General features: G+C 37.5%; 1 protein-coding gene across 1 annotated transcript in view; it reads right to left on the reverse strand.

Moving 5' to 3' along the window:
* The window catches only part of CFAP54 (cilia and flagella associated protein 54), a 345,554-nt gene that overhangs the window by 219,714 nt on the left and 108,724 nt on the right, over positions 1 to 17,116 (reverse strand). Inside the window, exons 28-33 of the mRNA XM_040980448.1 lie at positions 16,475 to 16,589; positions 14,234 to 14,323; positions 13,472 to 13,598; positions 8,283 to 8,397; positions 7,877 to 7,977; positions 962 to 1,192 (exon numbers count right to left, since the gene is read on the reverse strand). Of these exons, the coding sequence (XP_040836382.1) occupies positions 962 to 1,192; positions 7,877 to 7,977; positions 8,283 to 8,397; positions 13,472 to 13,598; positions 14,234 to 14,323; positions 16,475 to 16,589 (779 nt within the window). The remainder of the gene's footprint in view (positions 1 to 961; positions 1,193 to 7,876; positions 7,978 to 8,282; positions 8,398 to 13,471; positions 13,599 to 14,233; positions 14,324 to 16,474; positions 16,590 to 17,116) is intronic.

Genomic DNA, 17,116 nt, shown 5'->3' on the forward strand with positions numbered 1-17,116 from the left:
TCCGTGGAGTGTGGCAGTGGACGGGAGATTTCTGTCTTACATTTCTCTTTCTGGTTCTGGCCCTTTACCTCACAAATAAAGTTCATAAATAAATACTTTTGAAGGGACTGCCTACTTTCATATCTGCACAAACTTTGCCTATCCATCAAGATCTAACCCAAGTGACCATCCCAGTGAAAGCTTTCCTGTTAATTCTAGACGGAAGGAAATCTCCACAGGAAGCCAAGTATGATTACTTAGCTGTCTATGGTTCATTACTGTTATTCGTGAACAGCTGTTATGTACCCTACAACACTCTACTTGCATATCCTGTTTGTCTTCACATATTCATTACACCTGACTCAGTGCCACAGAAAAATGGAATGAAAAATAAATTCATTTTAGTTTCAAACATTTTAAAACTCATGCTTATTTTTTCCATAATACATTTTTTGGGGGGAATTTTTTGAAGACCTATTTCTGATTGAATAACTCCACTTTTTAATGGTTACATAGTACTCCACAGTGTTTACTTATCTTCTAATTTATCTCCTACAATACTGAGAAACAAAAACAATCAGAACTCAGAACTGCCTGTCAAATTAATGATGAAAGCTTACATTGCATGAGAAAATATGATCTCCTTTCACATGATGCTTAACTTACACCTCCAAATGAACAAGGCATTTGGTTATTATTGACAATTATAATGTGATTCACATTAAGTGTTTGATGGGATTACACTATACTTGTACTGAAGGATGCAGTATGTGAGTGACAAACACAAATGAGTAGTTCTAAGCACTCACCTGCAGCATCTGTTTAGAAAAGATTCTGAGGTGAGAAATAAAAGAGACATAGCAATAACAACTATAAAGACAGAGGCACTCTATAACTCTTTTAAAGTTGAAATGAACACTGTAGCCCTGAACAAATGTAATAGCTGTTCACTTTACTGCAAACATATTACGTGTTGCCATACCTGACCATCGCATGTGAGGTGCCAGACTTCGTCTTTGGACGCTCCCCTAGCTTTTGTAGGAGCAGGTGGAAGTGTGTGCTTGCCAGGTACAGGTTCATCTGAGCCCTCCAGGGCATCTCCTCAAGAAATATTTGATGAAACCTCTTTCTTTGAACATAATTTAGTATTATTGGATTCAAGTAAAGTATCAGGCATCGATATGCTATTTTTCTAATATCAGGTCTCTTATTTCTGCCAAGGGATAAGATAGTACAAAATTACAAAGAATCTTGTAGATATTTGATTAAAAAAAAAAGAGTGATTTTCAAGCTGTACAAAATATGTCAAAAGGTCATTTGATACCCTTATGCAAATGTTTCTGGTTCATCTTTCATTTCCTCAGTGCTAACTATGAAATAGGGCAACCCTGGAACAACAAGGACTGGCATCAGAGACAGGCACTACACCCTGCCTTTCACTGTCTCTGATGTCTTTGTCTCAGAACAGACCAAACAAGGCCCCTGAGATTATACAACAAAATTGTGTATATATGATTATATATAAATAGATTGTCAACTAACATCAATATTAAACAAGAATACTTTCCTGGATTGGTCCTTCAGGCAAAAATAAATAAATAAAATAAAATAAAATAAGGGAACAAAACTTTGCCTAACATTCATCAGAGTCTAGAGAAAACAAATGAAAAACTGAATATAGATGAAGTAACTTCATAAATGCAAATTCTATATGCTCCAAAAACAAAACATTTAGGTTTTATCTAACCATCCAGGTTTTCAGTACAACATATACTCAATATTTTTTAATCTGATCAAAATCAATGTAGTTCCACGACTTCTACAATCACAGAGTTGTTCATAGAACATATTATCCTTCCTTCAAACCACTTCCGTCATTTTAGCTGTTGGCAGTGTTGTGGCCCAACTGGTCACTCCCACTCTAGTTGACTTATATTAGAGAAGACAAAAAGTAAAAAACAGATCCCAGCATGAAGCTAAAGCATTTGCTAACTTATATGGATACAGTTCTGATTCCTAATGAACACAGAGAAAAGAAAAATGGGAAATGGGGGAAATAGGGATGGGGGAAGAAAGACAGACTTGTTGCCAAAAAGACATTTGAGGAACAAACGACAGAAGAAAGCTTCCTTTCAACCTGCAGTTACTACCTTCAGTTGTACATATTTTGTATTTTGTTGAATTCCATTTCATTAAAAGTTTATGGGGTTTTTTTTGTTTTTTGTTTTTTGTGTTTTTTTTTTTTTGCTGTTCTTAGCAATATGCTGTTTCCCAACAAAGGAAAATGTTTCTAATAACTACCATAAAAGCTGAATTCTATAATTGTAAAATTCTGTAACTTTCAATTTTAAAAAAATCAGTCTTCTCCTTATGTGAGGTCAACAGCTACTGAGGGGATCACCATCAAAGCTGAGACATTCAGGGAAATTGGAAGAAGGTTGATCTCCTCTGCCAACCTTGAGAAGGTACTGACAGATCTCAGGTGGCTTGGAAGGGAGCCAGCTACAGCTTATTAATGGCGGAGAACACCTCCATTTCTACCAATGCAATTGTCCCCCATTTAGGGTACCCAACAACGGATGTCTCCAGAAGCATCAGATGGCTAGTTATGACACTGTTTTTCTCAAATATCTTGATTTGATTTGCTAATTTCTATGCCTCAAAATCCCAAAATTTTAAGTCAGCACATGAAAGTCTGAAAAAGAATAACTGAATCAGCCAAAAGACAGAAGGTAGGAACTCCAGAGAAATGAAAATTTGCCTACACTAAAAACTGAACAATTGGTTTCACAGCACTGCTACACAGAGTAGCCTAAAACTGGAAGTAACCCAAATGTCCATCCACTGCTGCAAGGGGAAAAAAAAAAGACAAAGTATGATAGATCTATGCAGTGAAACACTGCAGCGATAGAGAAAAGAAAAATGGATGTATGCTGTATGGACAGACTTCAAAATCATGCTAAGTGAAAGACGCCAGCTACACTACACTACATATTGTATGTACAACTCCAGTTACATAAAAGTGTTCCGAATACAGAGACCAAAGATGCATGGAATAGAGTAGTGGTTGCCTTGACTGACGGAAGGGAGTTTTGGGGGAGGAAGAATAGCAGCTAAGGAGTGCAGGGTTTCTTTTGGGTGAAAATAAATAGATACGAAAATTGACTGTGGTAATATTTGAACAATATGTATCTGTGAATATACCATACACCACTGCACTGCATTTAAATTTGTGAATTAATTTTATGGTACATGAATTACTGTCTCAATAATGCTGCTTTTTTTAAAAAAAAAGCAGAAAGTGGTGGGGGGCAGCAAGGGTTAATCGGGGTTAACGCACTGGGTTAATCTGCCACTTACAACACCAGCATCCTTCATCTGAGCTCTGGTTCAGGTCCTGGCTGCTCTGCTTTCAGTCTGGCTCTCTGCTAATGTGCCTGTGAACGCAGCAAAAAGCTGGATCAGGTAGGAAGGCCTTGCCTCCTATGTGGGAGACCTGGGTGGAGTTCCAGACTCTTGTCTTCAACCTAGCCTCTCTCTAGCTGTTGCAGCTATTTGGGGAGTTAACCAGCTGATAGAAAATTAATCTCTCTCCCCACCACACACACACGTGTCACTGCCCTTTAAATAAACAAATTTTTTCAAAAACATAGAAAGTAATAAATACAAAAGCAAGAAAGTAATGAAAAATGCACACAACAGAGTGAGTCAACAATGAAAAAATATGGTTCTGTAGAGACTAAAATGTAAAAATATGGTAAAACAAATTGCAAAACCGTGAGAGGACACAGATTCATGATATCAGCAATGACAATCAGGATATAACCACAGGTATAACAGAACTGTAAAAAAGATAACGAGAATAACATAACATAACTTATGAGTAAATCTGAAAACAGACTGAAACGGACAATTTCCATCAAGAAAACGGAAAAAAAAAATCACAAACTCAGAGATATATTTCATTTTCCAGAAACTGAATCAGTGGGTAAAAATATTCACTCGTATGTATTCATCTTGGATACCTTTTCATGAAACAAAACTCTTGGGATTTTTGCAACTTCCCAAGTGATATACTTTTATTTTGTAATTCACAAAAGTCCCACAAGACATATCTGAGTCTATGCTAACGAGGCAGCCCAATGTGCGGGCAGGTCACCATAAAGATTGGACACATGATTAGAGGCAGGAACCCAGACTCACCTCAAAGCCAAGAAGGGAGAGTAACTGAAAAATGGGTTCCAAATCAATATTCTTAGATTTACATACTTATTTTAAAGGGTGACAGAGAGAAAGATACAGAAAAAGAAAAAGAAGTTTCATCTGTTGTACCACTCCTGAATTGGCTGCCATGGCCACAACTGGGCCAGTCTAAAACTAGGAGCCTGGAAATCCATCCAGGTCTCTCTAATGAGTTGTAGGGACCGAAGTACTTAAGCCATCTTATGCTGCTTTCCCAGACACATTAGCTACAGCTGGAGTAAAATCAGCACAGCCAGTACTTGATCTGATTATCTAATACAGGGTGTCAACATCTCAAGCAGTGACTTAACTCACTGTGCCACAACATCAGCCTCGTATTCTAAAAAATCTTGAACAAGGTTCAAAGAGCTTCCAGGTTACTGAAGGTAAACACAAGCCAGGAAGGGGGTTGGACTCACACCCCAGCCCTACAGAAACAGAAGCTTCTTTTCTCTGGAATCTTCTAGATCTATTCATCTGTTCCTTTGTGTTCTTTGTAATAATCCAGTGATCATAAGTGTTTTTTCCAATGTCTGTGAGCTATTCCAGCAGATTTTTTCTTTTTTTTTTTTTTAATTTTTATTGGAAAGTCTGATATACAGAGAGGAGCAGAGACAGAGAAGATCTTCTGTTTGATGATTCACTCCCCAAGTAGCTGCAATGAGCCCAGATTCTCTTCCGGGTCTCCATGTGGGTGCAGGAATGGCAGGCTTTGGGCCGTCCTCCACTGCTTTTCCAGGCCACAAACAGGGAGCTAGATGGGAAGTGGGACTGCCAGGATAAGAACCAACATCCATATGGGATCCAGGCACATGCAAGGCAACGACCTTAACCACTAGGCTACTCTGCTAAGCCCTTCAGCAGATTTTAGAATTTGAAAGGGGGACCCTTGGCTTTGTAAAGGCCTGGGAGAATGTCTGAGTAACCTGGGTGTCCTATTTATGCCTGGCATCTGAAAATTATCCCTTTGCTTGTGAGATACGCCCTAACTGCCAGTGGGTGGTGTCAGAACTGAATTTCAGCTGTGTACAACACTTATGTAGATGATACATTACAAGAAACTTAGTGAAGGAGAGTAGTTTCTTGGCTGGTGATAGAAAAATGGAGAGCTGGCTAGTGTGGAAAATGCCACAAAGCTGATGTTACAGAAGGTGTCAGAAAAAACTGCCATGCATGGCTTAACTCTTACATTTTAACATAATTTCTTCCACAATTGGATGAGAGGAGAAAAACATCTCAATCACTGAGAAAGGCACACTAAACAAAACTACATGATTTACAACAAAACTTAGAAAATGCGAACTAAAAAGCAATTTCCTAAATATAACAAAGGTGTCAATGCAAAAACACAGAAAATGTAATACCTCGGAGAGAAATCATATATTGTAATAAATCATATCTTTTAATATATTTATATTTTAAATAATATATTTGAATCGTGTTTTAAATATTTAATATTTTATATTTTTTAAATTAAACATATTTAATATTACAACAGATAAGTTTATTCTAAAATATATATGACCTGGTACAGAACCTGGAGTAGCTAAAACAATGCTGTATAAGAATGGAAGTGTGAGGAATCACTCTACCTGACCTAAAAGGTTACTCAGGTATAGACACTCAGAATAAGGGCACGGAGTTAAGGGCCCAGGCATAGGCTAACACGGACGTGTGCAACAGATTGCACAAAATGTGCAAAAGCAATCCAACAGTGGAAGTGCCGTCTTTTCAATAAACCACCAAGGAACAATTATACATACACAGATTAAAAGCATGATTTTCAGTGGAATTTTCACACCTTATTCAAAAATTTAAAATCAATACAAAATGGATCACAACAAAAATTAGAGCACAGAAAAAAACTAAGTCTAGGACTAATTAAATGGTTCTTAAGAATTGCCATGAAAAGCACAACACTTTAACAGAAAAGTTGCTAAACTGGATCTCACTAAAATATCTGTGTTTCCTTTGCTAACGACTTTGTGAAGAGGAAGAGAAAATGAACTATACACTTAGACTGGGGAAAAAGTCGTTTGCAAACCACATATCCAACACGGTTTCAGATCTAGAAATATGACACCCCAAAGCCAATCTAAAAATAAAAGCCACAATCCAATGTGAAAATAAGAAAACACACGAACAGATATTTCACTGAAGCAGATATGCATATGCCCAATAAGGACATAGGAAAGCACCCAGTATCACTAGCCTTTAGGGGAAAGAAAATCAAAGCCATAACATGTAACTACGGGCCTTATGTATATTTTAATGAGCAACTTCAAAAGGGCGGTAGTGCTTAATGCTGGAAAGCATAAGAAACTGGATCACTCACATACTGCTGAGGATATATAGAAATGTCCAGCCACTTTGTGTAAGAGTAGGGGACTGGTTCCTGAATTAGTAACATACCATTGTGTGTTTTCCCCCACATAAGTGATTGCTAAAGACTAGAAGACACAGAGAAAAAGAAATGGCTATGACTATAAAAAGTTAGCATAGCAGGTCTGCGGACAGGCTAGGGTACAAATTACTGTATCTTGATTATGATGGTGGTTGCATGAGTGCTAGAAATGTCACAGAACTAAACACACACACACACACACACACACACACACACACACATTTGCAGGTTAAATTGCTACAATCTGAATAAGGTTGTAGATTGTATCAATGCTAATACAAGTCTTTGCTCCCAAATCTAGCCACCTGCCACAGGCCCCCTTGAGGCAGCAGGTAATGGCTCAAGTAATTCAATGCCTCCCTGTCCCCGACTCCAGGCCCCGGCGTTCAGCCAACCAAGCTCAGCTGTTGCTGCCGTTTGGAGAATGAACCAGTGGATGGGAATGCTCTCCTGTTCTCTCAGCTGCTCTCCCCTGTCTCTGAGCATTTCAAATAAATAAGATCTTAATTTAAAATAAGGGTCTTAAAAAAATAAATTACTATATGATCCAGTAGTCCTAATATCGGGTATATATATATATCCCCTCTCAAAAAATGAAGTCATTATGGCAAAGACATACCTGCATTTCTACGTTTATTGCAGCATGACTATAGCCAAGATTTAGAAGCAACCTGAGAGTACATCAATGGATGAAAGAATAAAGAAAATGTGGGGGAAATATATAATGGGATGCTGTCCAGTTATTTAAAAAAAGTTAAATCTTGTCATTTGTGGCAACATGTGAAGCTGAAGTAGATCAAGTTAAGTGAAAGCCTAACACAGAAAAAAAAAAAATGACATGTTCTCTCTCATATACAGAAGTTAAAAACATTGAAGAAAAGCAGTTGTTAGAGACTAGGAAAGGAAAGAAGTAAATGAAATAGAGAGATGGTGGCAGAAAAGAGATGCAGTTAGTTAGAAAGAATGAGCGTGTGTGATCTGTAGCAAAATAAGGTACCTATAGTCAGCAAGAATTTGTCATCTTTTTCAAAATAATTAGAACACTGTGAAAGTTCCCAACACAGAGTTATAATTAATGTTTATGACCCAGATTTGGTCGTTATGTTACATACGGGTACTGAATTCTCACACTGTACTTCTTTCAGGGCAGTGATTTTATCTATCTGGTTCATCAGTACATTCTTAGTAACCCAGATAAGGCCTGACACATAAGAACCCTCATGTAAGCTAATTTAATTAATTGATTCGTACCTTTCATGTTCCGGCATCTCAAAAATAGTTGGATTTTTGGCCAAAAAATCCCTGAGAGTATCCTTTTTTCTCTGTCTTCTTTTATTTTTTATATCTATATTCTTAACAGAGGAGATAACAAAGAAGTCACAAATTAGGCAAATTTAAACCTGAGAAATTAAGTATAACATACATGCTATATATAACGCATGTCTCTTGATACTGGTTTCTTCATACCACCCAACAAAAATTTTGTTACCGAAAATACCTTCACAGACAAAAAAAAATTTTTAAGATAAAGGTTAAAATATACTATTTAATTTCCTTGTGTTTACCCATAAATAAATTTTTAAAGCATCCAATCACATCTAGATACTTATATCTCTTAATGTCATTAGCTTACAATCAAAACTTGTCAGAAACTTACTCTTCCAATCTCCATGACTGCAGCTCTGAACTTCCTGACAGGTTTCCTTGTCTTTTTGGAAACAACACTATCCTTTTGTTTTGCTCTTTTGACTCCAAGAAGGGTTTCATTCCTCCTAACACGAGAGAACAAGTTGATTTTAAAAATTTGCAAGGATTTGCAAAAACATACCGAAATTATAAATCTTTCATGAACATTATCACTAAAAAAAAAAAAGAAGAGGAAGAAAAGAAAAATGCAAGAACATCTCAAACTGCTGCTGTCTCATGAATAAATAAAGCTGTAGTATCTGCTTATGAAGGAATCGCTGACTTCTCCAAAGGAATGTAACAAGAGCTGATGAATCCGCAGCACAAGGAGCAGGAACCAGACTGAAAATACAGCAGGACAGACGCGCAGAGGACAAACCCCAGAGGAACAATCCTATGTAGGCCTCTGGCTTCCAGCAAATGGCAGGCCCTGAACCTGCATCTTGTGCAAGCTCTTTCTTCTGGAGACCAGCAGGAAGCATGTATCTTAGATACCTGCTAATGTTCTCCCTTACCCCAAAGACCTGCAGTCCATCTTCACCTTATATTCTTAATCATGGACTCCGGTGGTAATTTCACCACCCTCACCAAATACCGGATGACTCTCATCCAAACTCCATCAATACTTTATCACTCCTTTTGCCTGAAATGCATTTATTTGTGGAATATGTACTTATTTAAGTAGTAGCGTGCCAATTACAGTAAAAATCATGCTTCAACATAATCAAGACCATTATCACTAATACTAGATCAGTTTTCTTAACTTAAAAAGAAAATCAATGGTTTGCAAAATCCACATTTCAGATTTCAGTGTTGAAATGTTTTAATAAAGATTTTGAGATCATGAGATAATCATATTTTTGTTTCCATTTCTTGTCTTAATACACTGGAAAGAACTTTCAGAACAATGTTAAACAAGGGAAGAAATAACACATTTCTCTGTTGCTGAGCCTATTTGAACAACAAAAACACAAAAATTCTTAACCTTACCTTCCAGGAAATGGTCATTGAATCTCGCTATCTGACTTTCTGACATTTACTAGAGGCTTTTTGATTATCAGTGATAAACACTGTTCATAAATAATCACAGATTTCCAGACCCAGAGCATGGTACAGTGGCTAAATCTTCACTTTGCCCACGCTGGGATCCCCTAAGGATGCCAGTTGGTATCCCGGCTGCTCCACTTCCCATTCAGCTCCCTGTTTGTGGCCTGGGAAAGCAGTCGGGGATAGCCCAAAGCCTTGGGACCCTACAATTGCATGAGAGACCCGGAAGAGGCTCCTGGCTCTGGACTGGTTTAGCTCTGGTCGTTGCAGCCACTTGGAGAGTGAACCAGCATACAAGTCTGTCTCTCTGTCTCCCCTTTTCTGAGAAGTTGCCTCTCCAATGAAAATAAATCTTTAGAAAAACAAATCAGAGATTTTTTACTTTATTTGCATTGAGAAAAAACCTACAATTTCACTGCTGGAAATATGTGTTAATATTTTATTTTGGATTTCTGCTTGTACATAGTACTAAGTAAGACTGACCTGATTAATTTCCCAGTTTTTGTTTTCTTGTTGTAAGGCTCTGTTATCACAGCCTGCTGTGATAAATTTACTAGTAACGTTTATAATCAAGATCATAAAACAAAAAATATTTATTCTTCTAAGACATGAAAGAATTACCCTAAATATTACTTTGATCAATTCTCATCTTTTAAATTTTTCAAGTCATCATTTTCATTTATATTTTAAAATTTACCATTATTTACTTATACATAATAATGCCTAGTTTTGTTCAGCCATTTCCAAATATATGACTACTTTCTGTGTGAGTTATTATCATTTCCCCATTTCCTATTATTCTGTCAAGATATTTGCCTAATTTATGCATAATAAAACCAGTTCTAATAGTTCTAAATTGGATTACTTTAAACCCAACTTACAATTGATTAATTTCAACTTCTATTTGTAACTTCTTTCTGCTCCCTTAGTTTATTTTTTTATTTTCCTAAACTTTTGAATTCAACAAAATGCATTTAATTTTATTTCTCTTACCCAATAAGAGAAATCTCAACAGCTAAGAATTTGTCTCTAACTGCAGCTTTGGCTGCATCTGATATGTGAGGGTTACTGTTTTCTATAACTCTAAGTTATATTTTCTGATCCCAGTAATTAGCTATGCTAAAAACCTGTTACTTTGTCACAAAGTTTCAGTTTTACTGCTCTTTAAGAGAAAGTGTTATTTAAATGTTTTAGTTCAGGTAATCTATTGAGCCTAATTTTGTAGCTTTAGCTTACTTAACTTACAAAGAATGTTTAGTGTCTTGTGTCAGTTTGTTAACTCGACTGCCTAATTCTATACCTCCAAGACACGACATCCTGTATGGTTTCCAGTTCATATCCCAGCTGCTCTACTTCCCATCCAGCTCCCTGCTAATAGCCTGGGAAGGACTTGGAGTTATGATAATACAAGTCCTTGGAACCCCTGCACCCACATAGAACACCCAGAAGGTTCCTGGATTCCGATCAGCTCAGCTTCATCCTTGAAGCCACTTAAGGAATGAACAAACAGATGGAAGATCTTCCTGTCTCTACCTCTCTCTCTGTAAATCTGCCTAATTAAAAAAATTTTTTCTAATAGAAAAAATGTTTAGCTTCAAATAGCTATGTATATTAATCTCATTAATTATATTAAATATATCTTCTATGTCCTTTTTGTTTTGATCTTTCTACTTGTGCGATATCAAACTCTCAGTATTGTTACAGACCTCTCAAATTAGCCTTACTTGCAGCAATTTCCATATTCTTTAGTTTTTTTTTTGTCAAAAGCACATGAAAGTTCATGAAATAACTTAACTGTGACTTATAAATCTTACTGGAAGACTTAGCCACTCTGAATGTCAAAAGATAACATCAAAAATAAGTGATGTCAGATGCTATTGCTTAAATGTTGCCAGGACAACTGATATACTTGGGTAGCAGTAGTAGGGAACTAATACTAAAATGCACTCCATATATATTAAAACTTAAATGTAAATTATGAAACCATAAAATTGGGGGAAAAACAGGATACAGTTGGCCTCTTTTAATATGAGAAAATTCCTCTGAGCTAAACCAAATGGGCATGTAAATAAAATGAAAAGATAGATATTCCTATCAAAGTAAACATCTGGATCACCTCTGCTACTCCTCAACTTGACGAAGAACATTGAGGACCACCTACTACTCAGCCTTGAAACCTGCAATCTTTACTTCTGTGTTGACCTCAGTTCCACAGTCCACTCTCCACCTGCAAAACTGGTGTTACGCCACTGTTGGCTGCCTTTCGCCTTTTCCTTGCAGAACATCTCTGCTTCCTCAGCTGTGTTTCCACAGTCAGCGCTCCAAATCTGCCTGCACACTGTGTCTTCTGATAGTCTTTGGTATAAAAAAATATTATTCCAGTCTTCAAAACATCTAATTTTGGCTATATTTTTTGTCATTTAATGAAACTCTAATTCTGACCAATTATCATATTACCATGGTCTGCTTCATTAAACAGAAGCAATTTCCTCTTTTCTCGTGTTTTGAAAATATGAGATGCATATTTATATCCCTCAAGCTTTTGTTCTGATAAATGAAACGCCTCTTTTAGTAAGAACAGCTTCCTTTGTGTTTTGCAGAAAATGTCTCTTTTCTCTTGCACTGCCATTTTTAAAATAGATCTCATGTTCTGATGTTTGTTTTTATTGAAATGGGATGTATTCACGCTCAGTGGCTAAAGCAAAGCCCAGTTGTCAGAAAAGAATTTGGATTTGTTTAGCATATCTCATACCTGGCATGGGACTATTATTCAGGCTTAGACAATGAGAACTCATTCACATACACAAATACAAATCCAAGGATGATCCAACTTCTTATTATAGAATAATTAGGAGCACATTAAAAAAAAAAAAAAACGAACTCTGCCCACAGCTTGTGGGACAAAGAGATGATGGCCTTCAGATGCTAGTATCTAGCTTGATTCAAGCAAAAGATGTACTCCAGTTCCTGCTAGAAATTTGAACACAGTTGGGCCTAGCACGGTAGCCTAGTGGGTGAAGACCTCATCTTGCAAGCACTGGGATCCCATATGGACACTGGTTGATGTCCTGGCTGCTCCACTTTCCATTCAGCTTCCTGTTTATGTCCTAGGAAAGCAGTGGACTAAGGCATTGGGATCCTGTACCCTCCTGGGAGACCTAGAAGAAGCCCCTGGATCTTAGCTTCAGATTGGCTCAGCTCCAGCTGTTGAGGCCATTTAGGGATTGAACGAGTAGATGGAAGATCTTTATCTCTGTCTCTCACTCTCTATATAAGTTTGCCTTTCAATAAAAATAAATAATTCTTAATAAGAAAAATAGCGACTGGCAATCTCTATTTTAAAAAAAAAGAAATCTGAACATAGTCTAACCTCATTTCTTTGTTTTAGCTGCTTAATTATTTTCATTTTTGATTATTTTTTCCATCTACAGTCATTATCTCTCAGGTGGTTTTCTAAAATTTATTTGTGATTTACTTGCTTCTCCTATATGTCTATTACAGCTGGCCTGGGTTAGGCCAGAGCCAGGAGCCCAGAACTCCCTTTGGGTCTCCCACGTAACTGGGAGAGGCCTGTCTACTTAAGCTGTCATCAACTGAAGCCTGCCAGAGTACAACACTACCAGGAATCTGGACCAACGTAGAACCAGGAACTGAACCTAGACACTTCAGCAGGCATCCCAAGTGCATCTCAATTGTTTAAATAAATTCCTTGAGAAAGAGATTGTTCCCATTCTAGTCTTATTAACCAAGTGTATTATGTGTAGCCACGTGCACACAGTGAGCCCAGGCCGGGCAGAACTGACAAAGCCTGAAACCAGGAATTCAATGCAGTTCTCCCACAGGTGGCAGGAACCCAACAACTTGAGTCATCACTACTACTACCTTCCGTGACTGGCATTAACAATAAACTGGAGTTAGCAACAGGAGTCAGCTATCACCCAGGCATGCCTACGAGGAATGTACATGTCCTAACCAGGATCTTGACTAACTCAAACACCTGCCCCCAGGTGGTTGCTTTAACTACGTTTATTCCACCTTGTTTTTATGCATCTTAAAGTAAAAGGTTACATTTAAAAAAAAAAAAAAAACAAGTAAAACTGATATGACAAGTACCTTCTCAAAAATTCATGGACAGGAACTGTTATCTCTACCACAAGGTGGAATCTTTCTTCATTCATGCATTTCAGCATAACTTGTGTAAAGAATTCCAAGAATCTGGGCCTCTGCTTAAATTTCATAACTGGAACAAAAAGGAAGTTCAAACAGAGCTATCAAGGCATTGAAACATTATTAATAGTAATAGTCATTTTGTCAAATAAGCAATTTTTTTTCACTTTAAAAACCTGAGGATAAATGTTCTTTAAGGTCAAATAATTATTTACAGTGCATATTTCACTTATTTTTCAAATATCTCAGAGTTGAGAAAGATTTTATTAAAGCTGCTTCTAACATGATTCATTGGGAGGGAGGAACTACTGATTATCATAATTAACTACCTAATTTTACTATCTTTCACTCCAACTTAAGCAGTAATGTTGTTATTTCTTCACAGAAAACCACTAATACATTTCTCAAAGGTTCTGTAAGTTTCAAAATAACTTTTTTCTTCTTGGTGACTCATAATAACTTTGTTCACTATCAAAATAAGCTGCTCTCAAGGCTATCTCTTCCCAGGCTTTAAATCGGGTACCTATTTAAGTGTCTGCTATTACCTAGTTATGCATTATTCTGCATTGTGAAGAAAGGGTAAGAACACAAAACATTCTGCCAGAGCCCAGGAAATCTTTAAGCAGACACAGAAACACTTCAGAGAATAAACCATCCTCAAGGGTGAAGCGAGTGACATTCACAAAGTCATTCGGGTCAGCTACCTACCTTCCTTCACAGCGCCTTTGACTGACCAGTTCAAAACAACAGGGTAGAGAAGTATAGGGTCCTCTGCTCCTGAGAGTTCTGGTGCAACAACTAAGACATGAAAAGTAAGTAAGCTGTAGTGCTGCTTCACATGAATACCCAAAGGTGGAAATTCTTTAGAGGGAACTTAAAAATGGGAAAATACTCAAGTTCTTATTTTAAATTATGTGCCTTGAAAAAATCAGTTCTATCATCACAGTCTGGAGATAAGAGGAAAACAATAATCACAATTATTTTCTTTCCATTCTTCCCATAAAAGCTAAGAAGTCTGTCACCAAACAGAAGAGCTTCAAAGGCATGATTGTCTCTTATTCGACAACTGCTATTTATTAGCAAACCCAGCAATTATGTCAATGCCATTTTAACGAAATTATCTTTTAAAATACAGGAAAGTGTAGCACCGTTGCTGAAAACAGACTGGTTGGGTTAAAATTCCAGTCCTCACATTTTTTTCCATTAGGAGGTTTGGAAGGTTATTTAGAATCTCTGAGCTTCCCTTATTTTCCCATAAAATGGGTATTGTAATAGAGCCCCAAATGTAATTTTCGTACATGGGTTGTATATTTTAAGGCACATAAAATACTTAAAAGAGTACCAGACAGAAAAACACTACACAAAATTACAATATTTATTTTGATTTTATTGTTTAGCCAGTAATATTACATTATAATTCTTAGTAAAATATCCATAGGATATTATGGGGGAAAAAAAAGTAATTCTAGCACATTTATATTTTCAGGAATCACACCCTTTATAGCCAGCAGGATTACAGCTTTACCAAAACTAGGTCGACTAATAAAGGGAATAATGGAACATTAGGTTTCATTCACAAGTGTAGCTTGAAACAGGCATGGAACATATTGAAAGAGAAAGAAATCCAAGTCAGGGAATCCTGAAGCAGCACGACCACCACAATTTAACCAAGGTGCACATTAAGAGAGGTAGGTTCTGCTTATACTGTTAGTTCTCAAAATCCCACAGCTCACAAAGTAGGGCTTCATACTTGGGAGAAATCCAGGTACTCTCTTCTTGTGCTACAAGATTTGAAGTACCTGCTTTCTAAAATGATGAGGAAACTAATCATTGGAGCACCTTTCCAAGCAGCACATTTCCAAATACCAACTGTTACATTAATACTTTGGTCCATTATGAAGTTATGATAATACAATTAAAACCAGTCTTTCACTACATTTTCTGGTCTAGCAGATCATGACCCAAATCATTTACACAATAACACCCCCTCCGACTCCCATCCTATGCATCTGGCAACATTTGCCTCCTGGCTGATTGTCACAACCAGCAGTATGCTATGTTCCTATGGGAGAGATGGGGGGGAGGGGAACACTATGCAAGACCTTGGACAGTCTCCCACATCAAAGAACCATCTGGCCCCATACGACAAAAGTGTTAAGGTTGAGAAACCCCACTTTAAAGTCCGTAGGCTCCAATTCAAACCAGCTATGTAAACCTACATCAATCACTTAAGTCTTTATAAGCCACATATGAAAAAAAAAAAAGCATCTAGTGAAGAACCTAGGCGTTTTCTGCCTTTTGTGATTCTGCCTTAATGGCTTGGCTGGGGGCTGTGTGAACCTCAGGCCTGATAGTCTACGTGACACCTGGCAGGTCACGTAGGCAGACCACTCCTCAGGAAGGAGGTACCTGGTGTTTGATAAGATTCACAGCCCAATAGCTCATCGATTTGTACTTTTTGAAAATTGCTTGTTTTAAACCCACCAATAGAAGCCTGCTAAGCCATGACTGTATAATTAATAGCCTGAAATGTATAAGAACTGGGGGGCTTGGGCTTTCGGCCCTTCCCTTGGCTCTTCTGGCGCGTGCATCTTTTGTCCTCCTTGTGGATCCTTGCATCCTCGGCTGCAGCTGCCCCTCCCCCGCCCAGCCATGCTGGGCTGGGGGAGGTCGCTGGGTTACCTAGGCTAACCTGAATAAACCACCTTTTTGCCTCAGCACCGACTTCAGACTTGATGATTATCTGGGGGTTTCAAAAAACCGGCACAACACTAGCAATCACTTATTAACAAGAGATTGTTAGGATTAATGCCATAACATAAAGGCATTGTATAAACCTTAAAGCGTTTACCAAATACTAATCCATTCAATCTTTTTTAACAAAATATTTTCTCATTTTAAACAGAAGTACACCAAGAGAAGAAAAAGAAGAAGAAATGAAAAGCTTACATTGTTTTGTCAGTTTAAGTAGGTGTGTCTCCAACAAGGCCAGCTGTTCATTTATTTTTTCAGGCAATAATATCTGCTGGGGCCTTTTAGTCTTTAAAGACTTCTTAGAGGAAGTCTAGAAACAGTAGTTAAACATCAGAATATACGTGAACATGTTATAACTGTCTCTCTTTAATGATGTCTTCATCCTTTCATGCCCAGCACTCAGAACTATGAGGTAGATGACCAAATAAAAACTAATAACCAATAATAACAGTTACTGCATTCTAGCTAAATGGCAGGCTCAGTACTGGGTGTTTTGGGGTAGCTGACAGGTTTCTTTATCCTCTCTCTTCCTCCTTGCAATCCCTCAGTCCCACTAACCACCCTTCCAACACCTGGACTCATGGGAAAGTAGCCTGGGATGTGATTTTACAATCTTCAAAACAATGGTTACCAGTTGCCCTCAAAAATATATGCTCTCATTCTTTTTTCATTTTGCTTTGTCTTGTTTTTCCCACAGAAGTCTTCTTTGTAACAATAATAGCCTCTGCCTCTTTGTCTTTCAATGGCACACTGCTGGAATGGTCATATAAGTGCCTTGGCCTGTCTGCCTCTGGCTACCAGTAATGCTTGCTCAGACAGAGCTTGGGAATGGATTTG

The sequence above is a fragment of the Ochotona curzoniae genome, unplaced genomic scaffold (genome assembly GCF_017591425.1).
Source record: "Ochotona curzoniae isolate NIBS_2020 unplaced genomic scaffold, NIBS_Ocur_1.0 contig_1014, whole genome shotgun sequence".
NCBI classification, from domain to species: Eukaryota; Metazoa; Chordata; class Mammalia; order Lagomorpha; family Ochotonidae; genus Ochotona; species Ochotona curzoniae.